Below are 19,355 nucleotides of genomic sequence, written 5' to 3' on the forward strand. Positions count from 1 at the left end.
ATAAGACCTCAGGCAAGCGGTTCCCTAGGTAATGGCAGTAACCCTGATATGGGCGGCCTAGCAGGAGCAACAGCAAAACTTCATCACGACGCACAAAAAGTCCGTGTGAAACTAAACTAGAGATCATTCATATTTTGCTGGAGCCTTTACTGGAAACTTTTGGGCCAATCTCTTTCGCAAGGCTCTGGATAAGGTCCCAGAAGATTGCTGGTGGAGTGGACCATGATGTCGCCTCTGCAGCTGACCGGGAGGCTAGAAAATCCATGTTGTCCCAGTTGCAGCCATGAAAAAGCAACAGAAAGGACTTCAGTCTCACTTTAAAAGACAAGAGAAACGAAAACAAAAAACAACAACAGCTCCGGATGACCAGCAGCAAATGCAGACGCAGAAACAAAAGTCGAAAAGACATTTCTTCAAAAACCGCGTGAAGCCCCAGAAACATCAAACCCGTCCTTCCCCAATAATGGACGAGAAGGAGGAAAGTGAGGGTATTGATGGTCAAAGAAGTCGATGGCATAACAAGATTAAGAGATGGGTGTTGCTTAAGAAATCGGCAAAGGCAGAAATACCATCAGTAACGACAGCCATTGTACTCGAACCAAATCGGACAGAGGTAGTGAACAGAGAGTATGAGGGAAAAGCAAACGAAATTGGTGCCACTGCTACACTTCCAACCCATAAAATCAATTTTTCAAGCGACTAAGTTTTGTGTCTACATAAAATAATAAAAATCTTCCACAGGTGTTAGAAGAATTATCCTCAAAGGAGTCCTCGGACTATTGTTGTTTCTCCTTTTGGTGAAGCTCATGAGAGTGAATGGTTAAGTGAAATAGAATGGCTGATGGCTTAGGGCCAGTTTTACTTTTTTTTTATAAGAAAAACCATACAGCAAGATCTTATCGCAAGCATTCCATCGATTTTTCATACGAACTGAGAAACCAGCATAGTAAAAATAATTTGGTTTAATTGATCAATCAAAGAAAAGGCATGGAGAGAGGCAAGAGGAGAGTAGAGTGAAAGTGTAACCAGTTGTCCTTTTTTTTTTTTTTAAAAAAGTAATGTACTTTAATAAAATGTCTTTAGTTGCCCAGAGATTCTGCAGCAATCTTGGAGCCTTGGCAGTGGCATCCAATGTCACCAACCATGTAGAAGGCAGCCTCGGCAAGTGGTCGTTGCTTACCTCGAGGACTCCTTAAAAGAGCGAATGGTGTCCTCGAGCTTAACAAGAGACCCTCAGAGCCAGTGAAAACCTGGGCAACAGTGAAGGGTGGGACAAGAATTCTGGATCTTAGAGCACGCTCGACAGTCAATTTGTCCTCCTCTGACAACTCGTCCATACCCAAATGGCAATAATATCCTGGAGGACTTGTGGCTGAGAATCTGCTGAGTCTTGGAGGCAGTCTCGTAGTGCTCCTCTCCGACGATACGAGGATCCAACATACGGGACTTGGAGTCGAGAGGGTCGACAGCAGGGTAAATACCCAACTCAGAGATACCACGGGACAAGACAGTGGTAGCGTCCAAGTGAGCGAAGGTAGTAGCGGGAGCGGGATCGGTCAAATCATCAGCGGGCACATAGACGGCTTGAACAGAGGTAATCGAACCCTTCTTAGTGGTGGTAATACGTTCCTGCATTCCTCCCATATCAGTGGAAAGAGTAGGCTGGTAACCGACAGCGGAAGGAATACGACCCAACAAGGCAGATACCTCAGAACCTGCCTGAGTGAAACGGAAAATGTTATCAATGAAGAGCAACACATCCTGACCCTCCTGGTCACGGAAGTACTCAGCAATGGTCAAACCAGTCAAGGCAACACGGGCACGGGCACCTGGGGGCTCGTTCATCTGACCGAACACAAGAGCGGCCTTGGACTCACCGTCCAGCTTGATGACACCGGTCTCCATCATCTCGTGGTACAAATCGTTACCCTCACGAGTGCGCTCTCCGACACCAGCGAAGACAGAGTAACCTCCGTGATGCTTGGCAATGTTGTTAATCAACTCCTGAATGAACACAGTCTTTCCGACACCAGCACCTCCGAAGAGACCAATCTTACCACCACGAGCATAGGGGGCAAGCAAGTCGACGACTTTGATACCAGTGACGAGAACTTCGGGGACGACGGACTGGTCAACGAACTCGGGAGCTTCGCAGTGAATGGGAGCAGATTGCTTGGCGTTGATGGACCACGTTCATCAATAGGCTCACCAATGACGTTGATAATACGACCCAAGCACTCAGGACCAACAGGGATGGTAATAGGAGCACCGGTATCCTCAACGGGCTGGCCACGGACCAAACCCTCAGTACCGTCCATGGCAATGGTACGGACAGTGTTTTCTCCCAAGTGCTGAGCGACCTCGAGAACCAGACGGCGATCCAAGTTCTTGACCTCAAGAGCATTAAGAATGGAGGGAAGCTTGCCCTGGTCGAACTGAACGTCGACGACGGCACCAATGACAGAGCGAATCTGACCAGAGGACTTTGCCTCAGAAGCGTAGCCAGCTAATTCAATTATAAGGAAATAGTGAGTTGCGTCGTCAGTACCTCCATCGTCATAAATACCAGGTTGGAGAGAAGGATAAGAGAAAAAGAGATTGATGCTTTCATTAATGCAGAAAGGATATTGCTGTTGATTAATCCCTGTGCAAACTCGTAACGCAGCTCGACTCTTCTTTATTCTCTGCATCCTGAACAACATAATCATACGACGATGATGTTTAAATCCAGTTGCCCTGTCCTTGAATCGTGCAAACGGGGTCAGATTTGCTGTTGCCGCTCACAGAAAGAAGGTTCTGATCTGAATTCAAACGAGTACGATCAAGTACTAGTCTGATCCCGAATGAATAATCCATGTTTGATTAAGACGATCTCCTAGATGACGTTGTCTCATTCATAATGTTCAGCATTTCCAGTAAAGGTCCTTGATCAGTTCCAGTGGAACAAGAAAGCACCAGTACTAAAGAGAACGCGATCAAGTTACTGCAGATAAATCATCTAGAACAGCCATATGCCCCTCCCGATCCAAATTGCTTCTGTAGTAATGGACTGATCAAACACATGCGTAAAATACAATACGAATAAAGGAAACGATGAAGGAGTATTGGTGGAAATAATATATTGCGTGTATGGATGGGATGTACAGTGACGCGAGAGAGAAAAGCGAGAAGAGAGGGATCGAATTCGCTTACCCTTCTTTAAAAAGGCGGCGTTGAAAGCCTTGGGGGCAGTCTTGATGGCAGCGGCGCTCTTGGAGAGACGCGAGATGTTGCGAAGGGGTACATGGTGGTGGGTGATGGCAATCCACGGCGAGAAGGGACCTTTGGATTTTAAAGAGAGATGAGGAAGAGATGGAAGAGAAGAGAAAAGGGAGCCAATTGTGTTTCTAAGTTGTACGGAACGAGACCACCCGAAAGTGAGAAATCGACGTCACCTTGCCATCTTTGTCGAATAATGGTGGCCCAAATACGGTTAATATGGTTGGGTGGTGGAAAGCGTGCCCACAACGTCTCGAACCTGTAGACTTTATATAAAGGCGTGGCAAGGAGTGCCATCTTTTCATGCCTACAATGGATGGCCTAGTTCTAAAAGCCTAATGGTTTGTCCTTGGAGCCAAATGCCTAGACAGCGGCTTCTTCGCTTTCAACTTTCTTCCTAGTTCGATTTACCTTAAGTGTACTTTTGAGATGCAGCACAATGGTACTCTTGAGCGAGGACAGAGCAAGGCTAAATATCGACTGATCCGTGGTTTGATATAGGTGCATACAAAGGGTTACTATTATAATGGATAATGTACATCGCATCACGGTGCAAGCTTTTTTTTCCTCTTTTAATGTAATACACTACAACCCAGAATTTTCAGCAGTACATCGATTCTGGCGGCTCTAATCGATATTGATCTTTTGTACGGTCTATTAGTGGCACTCAATTCAGGATTTTTTCACCAGTGAACCTGACTGGCACGGTGGACTGGTGGTTACAGTTAGCGGTGTGGCGCACCCTAATACAAAATTCCTGGTTCACAATAACAGAAGCTGCCGATGGTGAGAATTTCCTGAATGGTAGTGCATCACACCAAAAAACTTTTCACCACGGTGCAAGGTTTGCTGGTGAAAAATCACTCCCTGCAACGATTTTCAGCGGAATAGCAGAGGCCTTGGAACAACTACGAATCTGAGGATGAAAAGAATACCCTTTTCAGAATAAGCACTTGAATAGATACACAAGATACACAAAAAAACTTTTCTGCCTTCTATGCTCTAACTTTGGTGCTTACATATCGCCTCTTTTTTACAATATAGACGTCCAATCCGTTGTTTAATGGCCGTCCTTGGTCCGCAGGGATGCACAGAAATGAATTTTGACATCCTTATTCATCGATATAACAAGACTCCTTAAGCGGGAATAATAGACCGCATGAAGTATTCTATAGTCTTTCGCATGGCTCGCAAAGCTTTAGGGGGGACTTTGAAGGCGTCGCGGAGTCTTTGCCTTGACAGTGTTGTTAATGGCCTCTACTGGCGTTTGTTTGTGCGGTTTGAAATAATATTGCATGAAATCAATCGGACATGTAGTGTTTCTTAGGATAGTTCTTGTATGTGTATTGGGGATAGTGATGCGCCAATGAGTAACCTGGAAATATTAGTGAAGGATTTGAGGTACGATGAATTTCTTGTGTTGGCCTGTATCTCTGCAGGTAACATAGCAGAAAACATACAAGGGGCAATGCCAGTACCGGTGTAAGCACAGGCATTTGCACATACTTAGGAACCGGTACTGGCAGGAGCACTAGAAGCAGCAGCCCTCAAGTTCATGTAGTCATAGATCCCTATTCGTGTATTCAGTAACGTGCTGTTCACTGGAAATGTACTTCTTCGTCCATATCACATGTGGCATTTGACATTTTAGGAAGATCGAATTGAAAAATGAATGAGAGCATCAGGCACCGCTTGTAACATGTCCTTCACGCTGATTGGACAGCGTGGCGAGTGGAAAATTCCTCCCCATACGGGTATGTAAAATGCCAACATTCTCATCATTTCTCTCCTCTCTCTTTCATCCCTCTAACCCTTTTCTCTCATCTTTTAATCCATTTGCACATAATGTCTGTCACTGCTTCCACACCTGCCGCGCCAGCAACAACTCACAAGACTAGCCGTCACTTTGTCAAGAAGCCAAGCCAGGATGAAAAGAATGAAACCATCAAAGAGATTGAGGCCAACATTGAAAAGATCCGTCCTCGTCTGGTAAGTGCCAATCCCGCAACTTGATGGACCACCCATTCTAATAAAGTGAGCAATGAACTATCTGTTTAAGATTCACTTTGGGCGAGTATTAAAGCAAAGAAACCCAGATTATACTCATTGACACTTGGGAATGGCTGATTCTGAATCTCATCTCTAACATCTTTTCTCATACTTCTTTTGGTACTTCGTGATTTCTTAGAATGCTGTCCGTGATGCCATTGCCGGATTGAATGACAAGTCTGATTCTGATCCTAGAACTCCTCTTCGCAAACGTCTGAACGAGCTCCGTGCTCAGCAGGCCAGAAACAGAAGGATAAACAAGCCAAGCTCGATCAGCTCACTGCCTTGGAGAACTCTTTGAAGAAGAAGGTGAGTTTCATTTTTACAGCTCTATTCAAATTGAAGAGGGTCCGCGTTCCCGGATCTGATCCACAGTAGCGGATACGCATTAGTCGGAAGGTGATAAATTTTACTAAACCCTATTGAGGTCTATTTCTAGATCGCAGACTTGAAAGTCACTCAGGACAAGCTCCCTTTTAAGACCCAGGAAGCTGTTGATGCTCAGATTATGTGAGTTCAAGCTCTGGAGCCTAGTGTTCGTTTCTACCTTAATATTTGTTCTGACGTCCTAAATTCTCTAACAACAAACTGTTTTGACTGTCGAATTAACAGTAAGCTTGAAAAACAAGTCGAATCTGGATCACTCAAGTTGGTCGAGAGAAGCGTGTCTTATCCGAGATCTCGAGTTTAAAGAAGACCAAGAAAACTGTTGAGGCTGTTCAAGTGCAGCAGGCAGCTATTGATGCTGATAAGGCTGAATCGCTGAGCTTAAGGGAACAATTGATTATCAGACTTCAAAAGCTTTGATGCAATCGACAAGATCCAGGCTGAATTGGATGAAATCAATAAAGTCAAGGAAGAAGGCATGAAAAAGCGCAACGATCTATTTGATGAACGCACCCGTCTACAGAAGGAGCTTGACGCTGAGTACCAACGCAAGAAGACTGTGAATGATGAGTACTTTGCTGCTCTCCGCGAGTATCAGAAGTTCCAGCAAGAGGAGCAGGTTCGCAAGCGTGAAGAGTACCAGGCCAAGAAACAACAAGAGCAAGAGGAGAGCGCCTTGCCATTGCCAAGGAGGAACGCGAGCTTGCAGAGATTCCTGCTTACACTAATGAAATTACTCTTTGCGACAGTGTCTACAGATACTTGCTCCAGTTCAGCAATGACGAGAAACGCATTGCTGAAGCGGCTGTTGCTGCTCCCTCTGAGGCTAGCACTCTCAATATTCGCCAGGCCGATACTACCACTAATGTTCCTAGCGGTGTGATGCTCAAGAAAAAGGCTGACAAGGAAGAGGAAGTATTCTTTGTTGGAAAATCAAAGAAGAACAAGGGTCCTAAGGAGAAGAAAACCGAGAGTGGCAACTTTTCAAGCTTCCTCTCGCTATTCTTGAACAATTGGTATTAATTCTATATGCTACCTATAATTACATATTATTTTTCTGGTTTGGCTTCTCAGAATGGTCCTTTTCTAACACTGCACCGTCATTTTCAATATTCAATAGTTTGAATTAAAAGTCGTTGTTCCTACCTCGCCAGCTGACCTTGGAAAGACCTTGGATGCTTTGACTGAGAAGAAAGAATACTTCAAGGCCAACCAAGCAAAGGCAACTGAGGAGAATAAGCGCAAGGCAGAGGAGCGTATTGCTAAGTTGACCTCGTCTGACAATACCGAGACCGAGGCTACTCCTGTGAAGGTTACCGAGATTGAGGCTACTGCCTGTATGTATACTACAGTTAACACTGACTTTTATATTGAAATCCATTTTAAATGTTTGCTTTTGCTAATACTTTGGCTTTTTGCTTTATCATCTACTAGAATATCTTCGTGATCGCGTCAATTTTGATCCGAAATAGAGAATTTAAAAGCCCATGACCCGCGGCCACACAATAGTAATTTTTGAACAACTGGCATTTATCATGAATGTCACAAGATCAGATGGTTGCTGTTGCTGATCTGTTAACGAGGATATCCTGATTTATCGTCAAAGGCAAAAAATATAAATATAAAATACATTACAGAATAAAATTTGTGTCATTAGAAATGGATTGGAGTGACTTAAGGGTGTCACTGAAGGAGACGAATTTATTATTGAGCACAAAGTGCAGTGCATTTGATTCCTTCTCTGAACCAGTTCAACTTCAAAATGGTTAGCAGTCACCCATCCATTCATTATAGAGAGCTCTATCAATGGCAAATAATTACATCCATAGGCACATCCAGCAATATTTGCCAACCATCGATCACATATCTCAATAAAACGACTCGAGATGGCTTTTTGCCTAGTCTTTTTTCAGAGACATGTTCTGGAACTTTGATTTTGCAACTTCCGTCGACATCTTGCATGATCCCATTCTCTTTTTTTATTTACCTTCCATCAAATGCTTAGAAGGGCATTATAGACGTTACAATGGAATGCAAGCTTTTGCAGAAAAATGAGCCCTGCAACAAAGATCTGTTCAGATGAGGGATCAACACTAGAGTATCTTCCTTCAGTTTGTCTGGATTACTATTCAAAGATTTTGACCAAACTTGGCTTACTTTGATTGCCAATGCAGCAGTGCTGAATCAATAAAACAAGATAAAACACCTTGTACATACAACAACATAAAAAGAATCAAAGGACTACATCAATCGACACGATTTTTTAAAAATCCAGGAAGAAGCTATGCAGATCTACCCATTCGCCAGGGATAATCTTGGGAACAACTTCAATAAATAGTGATGGGCTATGATCTTGAAAGGCTAATCAGGATACTCTCTCTTTTTTTATGTTTATCCAATTGATTATAATTGATAGGGTATTGACATTAAGAAGCACCAGTTCGCAACAAGAACCGCCAGGCTCCCAAGTCTGGAGACGTTTACTTGTTGTTGCTCGTCAAGGTATGAAGCAGCTTTTTTTTTTTTTTTTTGAGTTTCTCGAGCTGGAGAGACTATCATATATCAAACGACCTCTACACGTCACATTTGTTATGATTCTGGAGCGCAGAGATATAAGGCAACGATCATATCCTTTTTCGAAGATGTTCGCCCAATCAAAAAAAAAAAAAAAAAAAAAGTTTTAAGGCATACCAAAGCGACATCATCCAGACAGAGGAATTAAACTTCGACTGTAAATTACTGATTCAGGAGAGTTCAGCATCCTCAATCTTATTACAGAACAATGTTTCAGGATTAGCTTTCATGCAGTGCAAACCCTTTTTATAAATATTAGTAAAACAACCCTATCAGTCCCAGTATTTAACACTCAACAGCCAACTTAAAGATACTCGTCAAGGAAACAACCAGTATTTCTTTAATACATTGATGTTATTCAGCGGCATCGCAAAAATTTTCACACTGTTTTTAAAACAGTGGAGTCGTAACTACATGAAATTTCCTCTGACATGCTTTTTTTTCTTCGCTGCAAACTCGATAATAGCTCTACAGATTCCTTGCCCGCCGTACGGACTCTGCCTTCAACAAGGTCGTCTTGAAGCGTCTCTTTATGTCGCGCGTCAACCGTCCCCCATGTCCATCTCCCGCATTGCTCGTAACATGGCAGGAAAGGGAGGCAAGACTGCTGTCGTCGTTGGCTCCGTGACTGATGACATCCGTCTGTTGGAGGTCCCCAAGTTGTCGATCGCCTGCTTGCGCATCACCAAGTCGGCCAAGGCTCGTGTCTTGAAGGCTGGTGGTGAGGTCATCACCCTCGATCAGCTCGCCCTCCGTGCCCCCACTGGTGCTAACACCGTCTTGCTCCGTGGCAAGAAGAACACCCGTGAGGCCGTCAAGCACTTTGGCATGGGTCCTGGCAAGCATGCCAAGCCCTATGTCCAGAGCAAGGGTCGTAAGTTCGAGAAGGCTCGTGGTCGTCGTGCCTCCCGCGGCTTCAAGGTTTAAATCGAATCAAAATAAAATGCCTTGTTTACGCTTCATGGTGGTACTGTCAATCATTCCAACAATCCATAAAAATGTCCAAAATAAATGCCCTATTTCGGTCAATGGTGTGTTTTTTCATATATTTGATTCAAATGCTAAATGATAAGGTATATAACTAATATGCTTGGAATATAAAGGCGGACCATATCATGTTTCTCTGGGTAGCATGCAGAGTGACTATGATTGGTCATGAGGCGATGCAGGTTATGACAGGATTTTAAGCTCCTTGTCCATACAGCGGGTGTAGACTTCAGGATGACATTTGTGAACGGTCTCAAAGATATGATCACCGTTACTCCAACCTTCAGGGCTACTGATGAAGGAAGAAGAGGTATGATTGATATCTAGTGTGTCCATCAATCTCTCCAAATCGTCATCATCTGAACTTGGGCCTGTCTCTGCATCCGAGGCAAAGACAGACATACTGGTAGTAGACCGAGAATTTTTCAAAGACTGCTTTTTTGATCCCGTCGAATCCAGACCTGGGATGTAATGAGGAACCTTTACATCCAAGGCCGGATCATAAAAAAAGGGGATGCTGTAACGATCCTGACCCGAGGTGTTATTCAACACACGATGTACAGTAGCATGGTACAACCCGCCGGTCAGCTTCTCCATCGATTCACCCAATGTGACAATGAATGTATCCTGTATTGGACGAGTATCCATCCATTGACCTGTGACAGGATCTTGACCTTGTAGACCACCGACCATGTCTTGTAAAAGCACTGTCAAAATCCCGTGTCTTTATGAGCTCCACAACCGATGGTCTTGGGCTTATCAACCGAAGGATATTTTGCACATTTGAGGCGATAGTAAGGTTGTTCTCCAAAGAGGGTTCGGAAATAAGATGCATCCTCCAAACCCAACGAAAGCGCAATAGCTTCCATTAAATTCTGAGAAAGGATCTCGAGTTGATTCATGAATTCAAGGACGCAGGATTTAAAATCTGGAAGGCAAGCTAACGTACTTGCGGGCCATTGATTAGGACCTTGTAGACCTTCATAGTCAGGTGAGATGGTCGGCTTGAAGGATTCGATCACAGGTCGTTCAGGCCCAAATTGAAGCTGCTCACGATGATCTACCTGATCATTGGTAAACTCTTGGCCTACAAGGATTCAAATATTTTATTATGAAAGATACCGAGTCAGAATAAAAAAACCAAACGCAAGTATCATATCCCTTTATGGTTAAAGGAAAAAATAAAAATAAAAATAAAAAACATTGAGAGAGGGCATACCGATAAGTTTGTAACCTCGGAAGTGACGGCTGTTGCCAATCAACATCTTCTTCTTCTCATTGAGCGGCAAAGCAAAGTACTGTTGGATAACCTTCATAGCGCTAGCCGTTAGCTCCGGAGGGATCCCATGGTCCTTGATGTAAAATGTACCGATCTCCATCAAGGACTCACGCATTTCGATCAAGAAACCAGCTCGAGTTTCAGGTGATAAAAAATCTTTCAAAGAGAGTGACTTGATCGAAACCCTTGACGTTGCTGATGTTGTTTCCGTTATCGTTGTCGCCATTGAAGCTGCATGCGAGTTAGATTGCTTTTGACAGGGATGACCAGGGTGAATCAGGGCATCTGATACGATCTTGGAGCTTCGGTGCGCGTGCACGGACATTTTTCTTTTGTGATTATGACTCGTGAAAGAGGGAGGAAGTTTTGCTGTGACACGAAAAAAAAAGAATGTAACGGAAAAAAAATATGAAATGTGCAACGAAATTATGCGCAATAGTGCAGATGATTTGGTTTTTTTTTTTTTACGTGTACAACATGCATTTATGCAAGAAAAGGAAAGGCCAAGTTGATGTGGTAATAAGATTACACAGATGACAGATGAGATGAGTGAGGATAGGATATAAAAAATGGAAAAAAAAAAAGGGAGGAAAGATGGAGCTATGAATGAGTAAATGGTAGTCGCAGAGAGCCTTTGGTTTATATCTTTTATACCTTTTTTAAATCCTAGGAAGGAGGAATAAAAACGCGCTTATCTTACCTTTTGGAGATGCTGAAATACAGACGTTTTATCTCCGAAAGTAAAAAAAAAAAAAAAAAATAGGCGCGTTGGGTTTCGTAAATATATCAAAATTCCTATCCTTAAGAGACGTCTTAGTCTCGGTTGTTTTGAATACTTCGTAGCTGTTAAAAGTTATGAATGTATGTCGTATATATCGTCGATAAGCTCAAAAGAGAGAAGAAGAGAAAGAGATGATCAGAAGAATTGATGAAGGGCACGATATTGTGAAATGGAAGAGAGACTGAGGTTATAAGCGAAAGAGAAAGAGAGAAAAAGGAGATATGAAGCAGTAATTGACCAATTAGCAACGGAGATGAGTAATAAATGCAGCGATGTAATGTCCAACCAGACAAGAAATGCGCATGCAACAGTTGACAAATGATGTTCAGACTTCTTGAGAAGAGGATGGGAGAGAAGAAAATATAGATTGATCGCGATCAGGTTTAGGTAGCAGTAGATTTTTTTTTTTATGGACAATGATCCCTTAATTTATATATTTCAAGCGTTGGGAGTGCCTCTCCCAATTGGCAGCCTCCTTACATGGGGAGACGCTCTCTGTTTCCCGTCATTGTAGGTTGGCACCCATTTTGAAATTGTGAACATAAAGGGGTAGAAGCAAAGCCATAAACATTTGATGGGTAGGTTATTATCAACTATTTGTTTGTTTGCAATGAGATGTCAGCAGATGGTTTCGTAAGAAGAGAAATATCAAATTTCGACATATTCAACAATAGAACAGATATCAATTTGGTACGACGATCATGCGCTTCTGGAAATGGACACACTAGAAGCCTGAAAACTTATCATAACAACGGAGCCTGCGATGCTTTTTTTTTTTTAAAAATATATTATTTATTTATTTCATCAGAGAGCAATATCGAACACAGGCAGGAATACTATTACTAGTTAGAAATGTTTAAAAAAAAAAAAAAAAAAAAAAAAAAAGGAGGAGAGAGTAGAAAAAGGAAGGAGACAGCACGGTTGACAGATTTTGCATGTCGAGCAACATTGAGTTCAATAACGCAAAAGGCACATCATTGGTACAGACATGTGTCTCTCACAGCACTGCATATAAGATCATGCATGCCATGGATCTGGATCGGCGGGATATACGTAGTGAGTATCCTTTTTTGCATTAATGTCTGCTCCAAATTGTAATGTTCAGAGATAGTCTAAAACAAACAACGGACAAAGGTGTAAACAAACAGACGAAAGGACCTGGGGCATTATTGTTTTTTACGCATCAGCCGAAACAGTAGCGGGAAGGCCTACTAAAGTATTGAGGATAAAGGAGAATATTTTGGCGCGTTGCTTAAAGTTATTCCGCCATGAGCAGGTTCCTACTTTTTTAGAATCATTTCTTGGGTGGTTAGGAATGGACTAATGCCCGCTCGACGAACTTTTACTGTTATTATTTTTTTATTTGGAGTCCTTGACAGGTACCCCAAGGGATGTATTGAATATCCTCATTTCATTTTCATTGACGCGAACTGTTCGGTATGGGATCCAAATCTAATCAGTAAGGCTCACTATTAGACTCTGCCCATACTTAGCACGAGTCTTTGACCCATTTTTTCTAACCTGACTGATGACTTGATGCGGTTTTGTTATTTCATTGGCTCTCTCATCTATAATCATTAACATCCCCATCATTATTAAATTATATACCGATATACCACATATGAGTTCTATAGAAAGCGTCGATGATGGTATATATTTCAGGTTTTTTCTACAATTCGTAAAAAAGGGAACATGCCAACACACAGTTCCTTTATGCCATGTGGGTAATTACGATCCGTTTCGCTTTGAGGACAGTAATGATAATATCAATAACAAAAATAAAAGAGGATAAAATAAATAAAAACCGTTTGTATTATTTAAACCTCGGGATTGTGCGTGCACATCCTTGAAGATCAAAGTATTGCTCAATTGAATGTGACATACCACCTCAAATTGGCCATGATGAGCCTTGCTTGGAAAATAGAGGAACCAGATCTACTTCTTTGTTTCACTTATTTTGTCTTGTCTGGATATGAGTGTATAAAGTTTCTCAAATTTTTGGTTTGTTGAATTCATAATATAACACAGAGCAAACAAGGCTTTCTCCTATATGCTAACCTAATAATCTGCCAGTAGCTTATTCTTTTAGCCATGACAATTGAAGTACCGTTCTTAGAATCATGAGCAATCTCTGAGTCAGGGAACACGCTTTAGTGTTGCTTCGTGCACGGGGCAACTACAAAAAATCCGATCTAAAAAAAAAAAAAAATAGTATGCATATAATTGCACCAATAGCTGCAACAAATAGAAACCAGTCTGGATCCCTTTGTAGTGGGCGGTTAAGGATAATATAATGCTGCAGGTTACTGGTTGCGGGAGCGCGCGATGTAACGTCCTGTCCTGCAGGGTTTCAGAAGTACTCTTTTTTTTCAGTGTCGATCTTTTCGACTTTAATATGATATACGAGTTTTTGTGGTACAAACCATTGATGATTAATTAGGCGGTATTACAAGCTCTCGTGCTAATTAGCCCCTTCCGTGGTGATAAAGAAGTAACGGCGTGTAACATGGAAGTCGAACGCATCTTGATCGAGTGGTGTGAGAGAGCTGTTTTTATAAGGTTTGTATGTAAACGCTCGGTCCGTGTCATAAAAAAAGAATGGTGGCGCCCTAGCGCCTTGGCGTGCTAGAAAACATAGCATCGACAGGCTAGTAACACTCTTGGAGGAAGGAGGAGGGAGTCCATTGTTTTCAAAGAGAGGCGAAAAGGCGAACCCGTTGGTATAGACCATTGGACTGATTCAAGGGTACATTAAATACAAGGGGCATTCAGTGTTTGTTGTTGCTTTGATTCCTCTCTAACGTCCCGTCTCAGCTGCATGTCACTTGTTGGCACCCAATTATATATACCATTCCCGCAAAAAATAAAATCGCTATCCTCGCATAATTTTCATGCGACTCTACGAAAACAAACTGGGCGAATTAAAGTTAATAGTGACCACTTCAATTTTCTGGGGACCCTTGAGAGAATAAAAAGAAATATAATGACGGGGACCGACGGTTCAGTACCCAAGGTATGTGGCAATCTAGAGAAATGTTTTGATACAAGAACCCACATTCCTTCTAGCTTTTTTAGATCTCACAATCCATCAAGGAGAATGCAGGAGTCACCTCCTGAATTCCCTAGGTGATGCTCGAACAAAAAGAAATGATAGGTCTCAAGCATATGTTCTTTTTTTTTTTTTTTTTGTCTTCAACAACGAAAATTTTACGCCTTTGAACCTAAAAAAAGATGTGGTTTTTTGCTATGCAATGTTGTCATTTCTTATACAGGACCCTTTTCGGAAAACATCCTTTGCTCCAGTCCAATCCGAAAAGTCTTTGGAAGCGTAGGTTCCAGACTCTTTTTTTTTTCACTCGTTCGCTCCTATAGAACACTCCCCCCCCCTCCTTTTTTTTTTTTTTTTTTTTTTTTTTTTAGAAAAGAATAGGCTTTAGAACTTACATTACAAATTGTCCATCTCAGTATTGACAGAGTATAGATCGAGGGAGATCAACGGATTCGTGTCAGCCTTTGTATCCACAACATGAAAAACACCGACCCAATCCTGTAAAAAGAAGTAATGGTAGTGATGCAGCCTAGCTTTATGGGACCAAAAGCACTCATTTACTCCCATGTCTCCCTATGCAAGAAGGGATGAAAATAAAATAAAAATAGTTTCCTATGCCTCCTCTTTGGCCTCTTGCGTGGTTACATGTATACATTCTCATATCCTCATTCATAAAGCGTTATACTTGCTTCATGTGTGTGCAGCTCTGTCCTACCATAATGATGAGGCTGGCATCAGAATTGCCCAGCACTTACTCAAATAGAGCGTACACATGCAAATGTATCTATATGTCTACAACGCTTTAAACATATGATTCTCCTTTTTATTGACGGGCAAAACAACCTCGGAAAGGACGCGAATAAAGTATTGGAGTGATTCCATTGTTGGCTCGCTTCGTTCAAGTAATGTTAAAGCAACAATAGCATCATTTTTTTTCCATACGTCGTAGCATATTGGTACATTAATATAGCCACCAAAATTGTTTGGTAGAAGTGAAGATAGGGGCCCATCGGTGAGTACTGAGCACAACAGAAGCGATAGGAGCGAAGGAGATCGGCACGGGCCCCCAAATTACGGACAGCAAAGAATCTTCTAGGGTGTGATGAGGAATAGACTTCATCTAATTTGCTAGATGGGGTTATCTAAAAGCCAATCAACTACGCCTAAGGAAACTATTGTCTGAAGTTCCGAATGTGATATCAATATACACAACCGGTAGATTATGTGTAGATTAAAGTGAGAGCATTAGGTGTTGTATATTTCAAGTTAGCGATGTGGTTCCTCATCGGTGAGCGCTACTGCTCCTATGTTCAATCCGGTATATCCACACCCGCCTGGTGTAGTTTGGCACGCTCGATAGCAATCTGTCTTTGAAAAGCATAAGATAGTGATTCGCGTCGCCAAAAGTCATGTGATCAAAATATATATATATATATATATGGAAACCCAGGTTTTGGCAACCTTGTATTAAGGACTATCTACTTTAACCCTTTTACATTTTCCATCAGGCTCTTTCGGATTAACGCTAGACCTTGTTAGGGCTTCTCTCATGCAATTGAACTCTCGCAACCTTGTCAAATCCGTGGAAAGTAATCCTGATATTTATAGTTCTGCTATATCTAAACTAGAAGCTACTATTGAAGGATAGAGAGTGCTTGGCATCAGCGCCCTTGCGGATCAAATAGGATGTATGCAGAGTCCTCCCTTCTTTCTCTTTGTTATGTGAGATATGGCTTGATTCTTTGCTTCATAAATGGTTCCCCTTCCATAGTTAGAACGATTCCAACGTGGGCATGGCAACTGTAACCTTAGGATCTACCCACTATCTTCACCATTAACATCATAGCTGCTTCGTTCATTTCACTTGCAATTTGAATGCTTCCGGTTTGACTTCCCAGATATTTCAACATGTATGAAGATTCCAAATAAAAACCTTCAACTCTCAGTCTACGTCAAAGATTTTGTCAGTGCTGATAGGTAGTAACGAGGCTATTAGAACGACCATTTCTTTTTTTTTTTTTTTTTTTTTTTTTTTTTCTTTTTAATAAATAAAAATTGCTTAAATTAGGTCATAAATGTATCTCTCTATCTTCTGACTTTTTTCCTTTTACTTTTTTACTTGGTGCAGGTGGTAGGAGGATTAGGAGAAGGAGGTCCGATTCGGGAGTACCAAGTTCTTGGGTCCTCGTCTCCCAAGCACGTGGCTACAGGAACCAGCTTGTAGCCCAAATTTTTGGCATAGTTGATGGTCCAAGGAGTCATCAATCGAACTGTACGCATATAAGTATCATGCATCAACTGCATATGAGTTGCGCCCTTTGGACCCGTCTCAACCACAGAAGTGACTTGGCCTTGTTCCACCTTCATCAACTGTTCATCAGACAATTTATGGACCGCATTGTTATCATCAATATCCGCATCGGTGGTTGCAATATCCCAGGTAGTGATGACATAACCTAAATTCTTGAGTGTGGTTTGAACCTTGGCATCTGTGTCTGCAGGGCCGAATGTTCCAGCGCCATAGGGAGGACGCATATATCGGGGAACGACACCCAGAATATCTTGGAAGGCTTGCTCTAAACGCGTCATCTCAGTCGTGATTCCTTCAACGGACAGTTTAGGCAGTTGAGGATGAGACCAAGTGTGGGATGCGATTTGATGACCGGATTCAAAGGCGCGCTTGAGGACTGATTGAACTTTGGGATCATAAATACAACCTTGGTTGTTACCGTTCACGAAAAACGTCACCTTGAGATTCTCCTTGTCAAGCATGTCAAGGAGCTCGTGCGTGTACTATTAACAGGAATTCGTAAACAATTCAAATCAACGCGTTAAAAAAAAAAAAAAAAAAAAAAAAACATTTTTTTTCTGAGACCGGAGATAGGGGGTGGAAAAAGAAAGGAAAAAAAGCGTTGTAAAAATAGGGCGGACAATGCCCTTCACTTTTTTTTTTTTTTTTTTTTTTTTCTTGTTTTTGTTTTTTGAGGATCCATAAATAAAATATTAAAAAGGTCAATTCGATAGAATTAGGAGATCAGAAAAAGGAGGATGGATAGAATATTTCCTCCTACGCCAAAACCCAAATTTGGGCTCCATCTTCATGTCTGAAAAAAGACATGCCTCTTTGATTTTTAATATGAGGATGATTAAGAGAGGTAAGAAAGCAATAAGAGTCATATTATATTAGAGGCTTACCTCAGAGGGGCCATCATCGTATGAGATAGAGTACGTTCCAGGGGTCTTGCAGGTGGTATAGACTACACCAGGAAGCCGACGGGTGCGGGGGCCTCACCAGTCAAGTTATAGTAAGGGAACAGGGTACCATTGATCATGGTTCCCTTTTGATCCGGAGGTGTGACAGCTGTGGTGGATGTGGGCGGTGCAGATGTAGTAGGGGTACCGTTGCACCGCCTATTGACTCGTTAGCCTTGTTCTCACTCGAGCTGCTGTTCTTGTGGACACCAAAGTAAACACCAACGGCGATACCGGCTACAATGATGAGGGAGATACCGGCGATCAAGACCTTGTTCTTGGTCTGCATAGGCTTCTTTTCGGCTGCCATTGTCAAAAGAAGAAGGAGGAAAAAATAAAATGATTTCCAAGTGTCGATGGTGTTTAGCTGAGAAGAGAGGTGAAATTTCGGGTCTGGTGAAAAAGACGAGAAATGCAAATGGAGGTTGAAAAGTATTTAAGACTTTTTCTGGAGATGGCAAGTAGGCAGGCAGACAAGCAGTTAGATGAGGAAAAAAAAAAAGGGGGAGGAAGAATGAACGCCAAAAATTACGATAGGCTATGTAATATTTTGTGATGATAACGCAAGGAACCGTTAATGGAGGAGATCGTTAAGTGAGAATGAGAGACAGGGAAGTTTTCCGAGGAAGAAAGTTGTCAATGCGGTGTGCAAGCGCAAGAGGAAGGGACAGCGTAAAGCTGCGGTTTTTTGAGAGTTTGTCGGGTAAGGAAAGGGGGAAAGGGAAGGTGGGCGGTAAAAAGAAAAGAAATAAAAATAAAAGTAAGTGCCAGGCCAGGAACGGCGATGCAATAAACCTTTTTTTTATTTTATTTTTTATTTTTTTTTATTTTTTTTTTTTATTTTTTTTTTTTATTATTTTTTTTATTTTTTTTTTTCATGAGGTTTGTCTATCTTACTATTATCTTGATTGTTCACAAAGTTACTGCCAGCTCGGGTTGAATACAATGCTCAATTTTCAAATCTTACATGGGGCGCTGCAACCTCTGAGGATCAAGACTTAATAATTAACCGTGAATTTGAGCGTCTGGGCAAAAATTGATCAAAAAAGTCCAGTTGGATACCCAGAATGGGATGTCAGCTCAAACGATCAAATATATATTTGGTCAATACCACGAAGTAGGGCTCTCACATACACACGACACAAAAAAAAAAAAAAAAAAAAAAAAAAAAAACCAGTATTTGAGCTCGCGATGCATTGTGCAGTATACATGCATGATTTCTTCTCTCTCTTCATAATCTCATGCCTTTACATTTACTATCATTCTGATGTCTTTTCTCCTCTCTCTCTCTCTCTCTCCATCTATCATATCAATCAAGAGAAGTGAGCGAGACATAGGGGAAGGAAAGAAAGAGGATGAGAGAGGATGAGAGTCCTTTACTTTTTTTTATTCGAAAAGATATTAAGGTTTGCATTTGTAATCTTTCTTTCAATGGCCGCGTGAATATTGTTTTTGTCTCTAAAAAATCTTCTTCCTACGCCTCTCTCGAAGATCCGGGACAGGTTCCGAATAAAATAATAAAAAATAAAAAATAAAAAAAATCCAGGGCCAGATTATCACTAATTGGTCAAGGATAATTTCAGTAGTTAGTTTTCCCCACATGTTCAGAAGAAGTAAGTTCTAACCCCTTGGATAGTGATGGTGTATTCCTCTTTTCCTTTTACTAGGCGGCAGACATTCCGACACCATGATCACAATTTCCTTCTAAGAAGCGTGCTCACAAAGGAAGGAACAAAAAA

The 19,355-nt window shown here is 41.7% G+C and overlaps 5 protein-coding genes across 5 annotated transcripts; 2 read left to right on the forward strand and 3 right to left on the reverse strand.

Annotated features, from left to right (window-relative positions):
- Positions 1–1,079: 1,079 nt before the first annotated feature.
- Positions 1,080–2,690, reverse strand: BCR41DRAFT_409352 (mitochondrial ATP synthase-like protein beta subunit; the record flags this gene model as incomplete). The annotated part of the gene is made up of 4 exons (XM_022029412.1): positions 1,080–1,287; positions 1,340–2,147; positions 2,189–2,506; positions 2,549–2,690. 4 exons carry the CDS (start codon positions 2,688–2,690, stop codon positions 1,080–1,082), a joined length of 1,476 nt encoding a protein of 491 aa, XP_021879541.1.
- Positions 2,691–5,046: 2,356 nt separating this feature from the next.
- On the forward strand, positions 5,047–7,358 carry BCR41DRAFT_357379 (hypothetical protein; the record flags this gene model as incomplete). The annotated part of the gene is made up of 9 exons (XM_022024886.1): positions 5,047–5,247; positions 5,447–5,534; positions 5,570–5,616; positions 5,747–5,817; positions 5,920–5,959; positions 6,128–6,330; positions 6,360–6,667; positions 6,828–7,031; positions 7,129–7,358. Coding segments are annotated over exons 1-8 (1,105 nt in total), but the record flags the coding sequence as incomplete, so codon positions are not given.
- A 723-nt stretch (positions 7,359–8,081) lies between these two features.
- Positions 8,082–9,195, forward strand: BCR41DRAFT_378311 (60S ribosomal protein L18; the record flags this gene model as incomplete). The annotated part of the gene is made up of 4 exons (XM_022027152.1): positions 8,082–8,111; positions 8,146–8,196; positions 8,735–8,825; positions 8,867–9,195. 4 exons carry the CDS (start codon positions 8,082–8,084, stop codon positions 9,193–9,195), a joined length of 501 nt encoding a protein of 166 aa, XP_021879543.1.
- Positions 9,196–9,965: 770 nt separating this feature from the next.
- BCR41DRAFT_387913 (hypothetical protein) lies at positions 9,966–10,649 on the reverse strand (the record flags this gene model as incomplete). Its single annotated transcript, XM_022027939.1, has 2 exons — positions 9,966–10,342; positions 10,475–10,649. The coding sequence occupies 2 exons, from the start codon at positions 10,647–10,649 to the stop codon at positions 9,966–9,968; spliced, it is 552 nt and encodes a 183-aa protein (XP_021879544.1).
- Positions 10,650–16,396: 5,747 nt separating this feature from the next.
- BCR41DRAFT_357383 (hypothetical protein) lies at positions 16,397–18,387 on the reverse strand. Its single transcript, XM_022024887.1, has 4 exons — positions 17,803–18,387; positions 17,628–17,782; positions 17,560–17,604; positions 16,397–17,157 (listed from the first exon to the last, which is right to left on the reverse strand). The coding sequence occupies exons 1-4, from the start codon at positions 17,924–17,926 to the stop codon at positions 16,480–16,482; spliced, it is 1,002 nt and encodes a 333-aa protein (XP_021879545.1). The 5' UTR covers positions 17,927–18,387; the 3' UTR covers positions 16,397–16,479.
- Between the last annotated feature and the right edge of the window lie 968 nt (positions 18,388–19,355).

The sequence above is a fragment of the Lobosporangium transversale genome, assembly GCF_002105155.1.
Source record: "Lobosporangium transversale strain NRRL 3116 chromosome Unknown BCR41scaffold_29, whole genome shotgun sequence".
Lineage (NCBI taxonomy): Eukaryota > Fungi > Mortierellomycota > Mortierellomycetes > Mortierellales > Mortierellaceae > Lobosporangium > Lobosporangium transversale.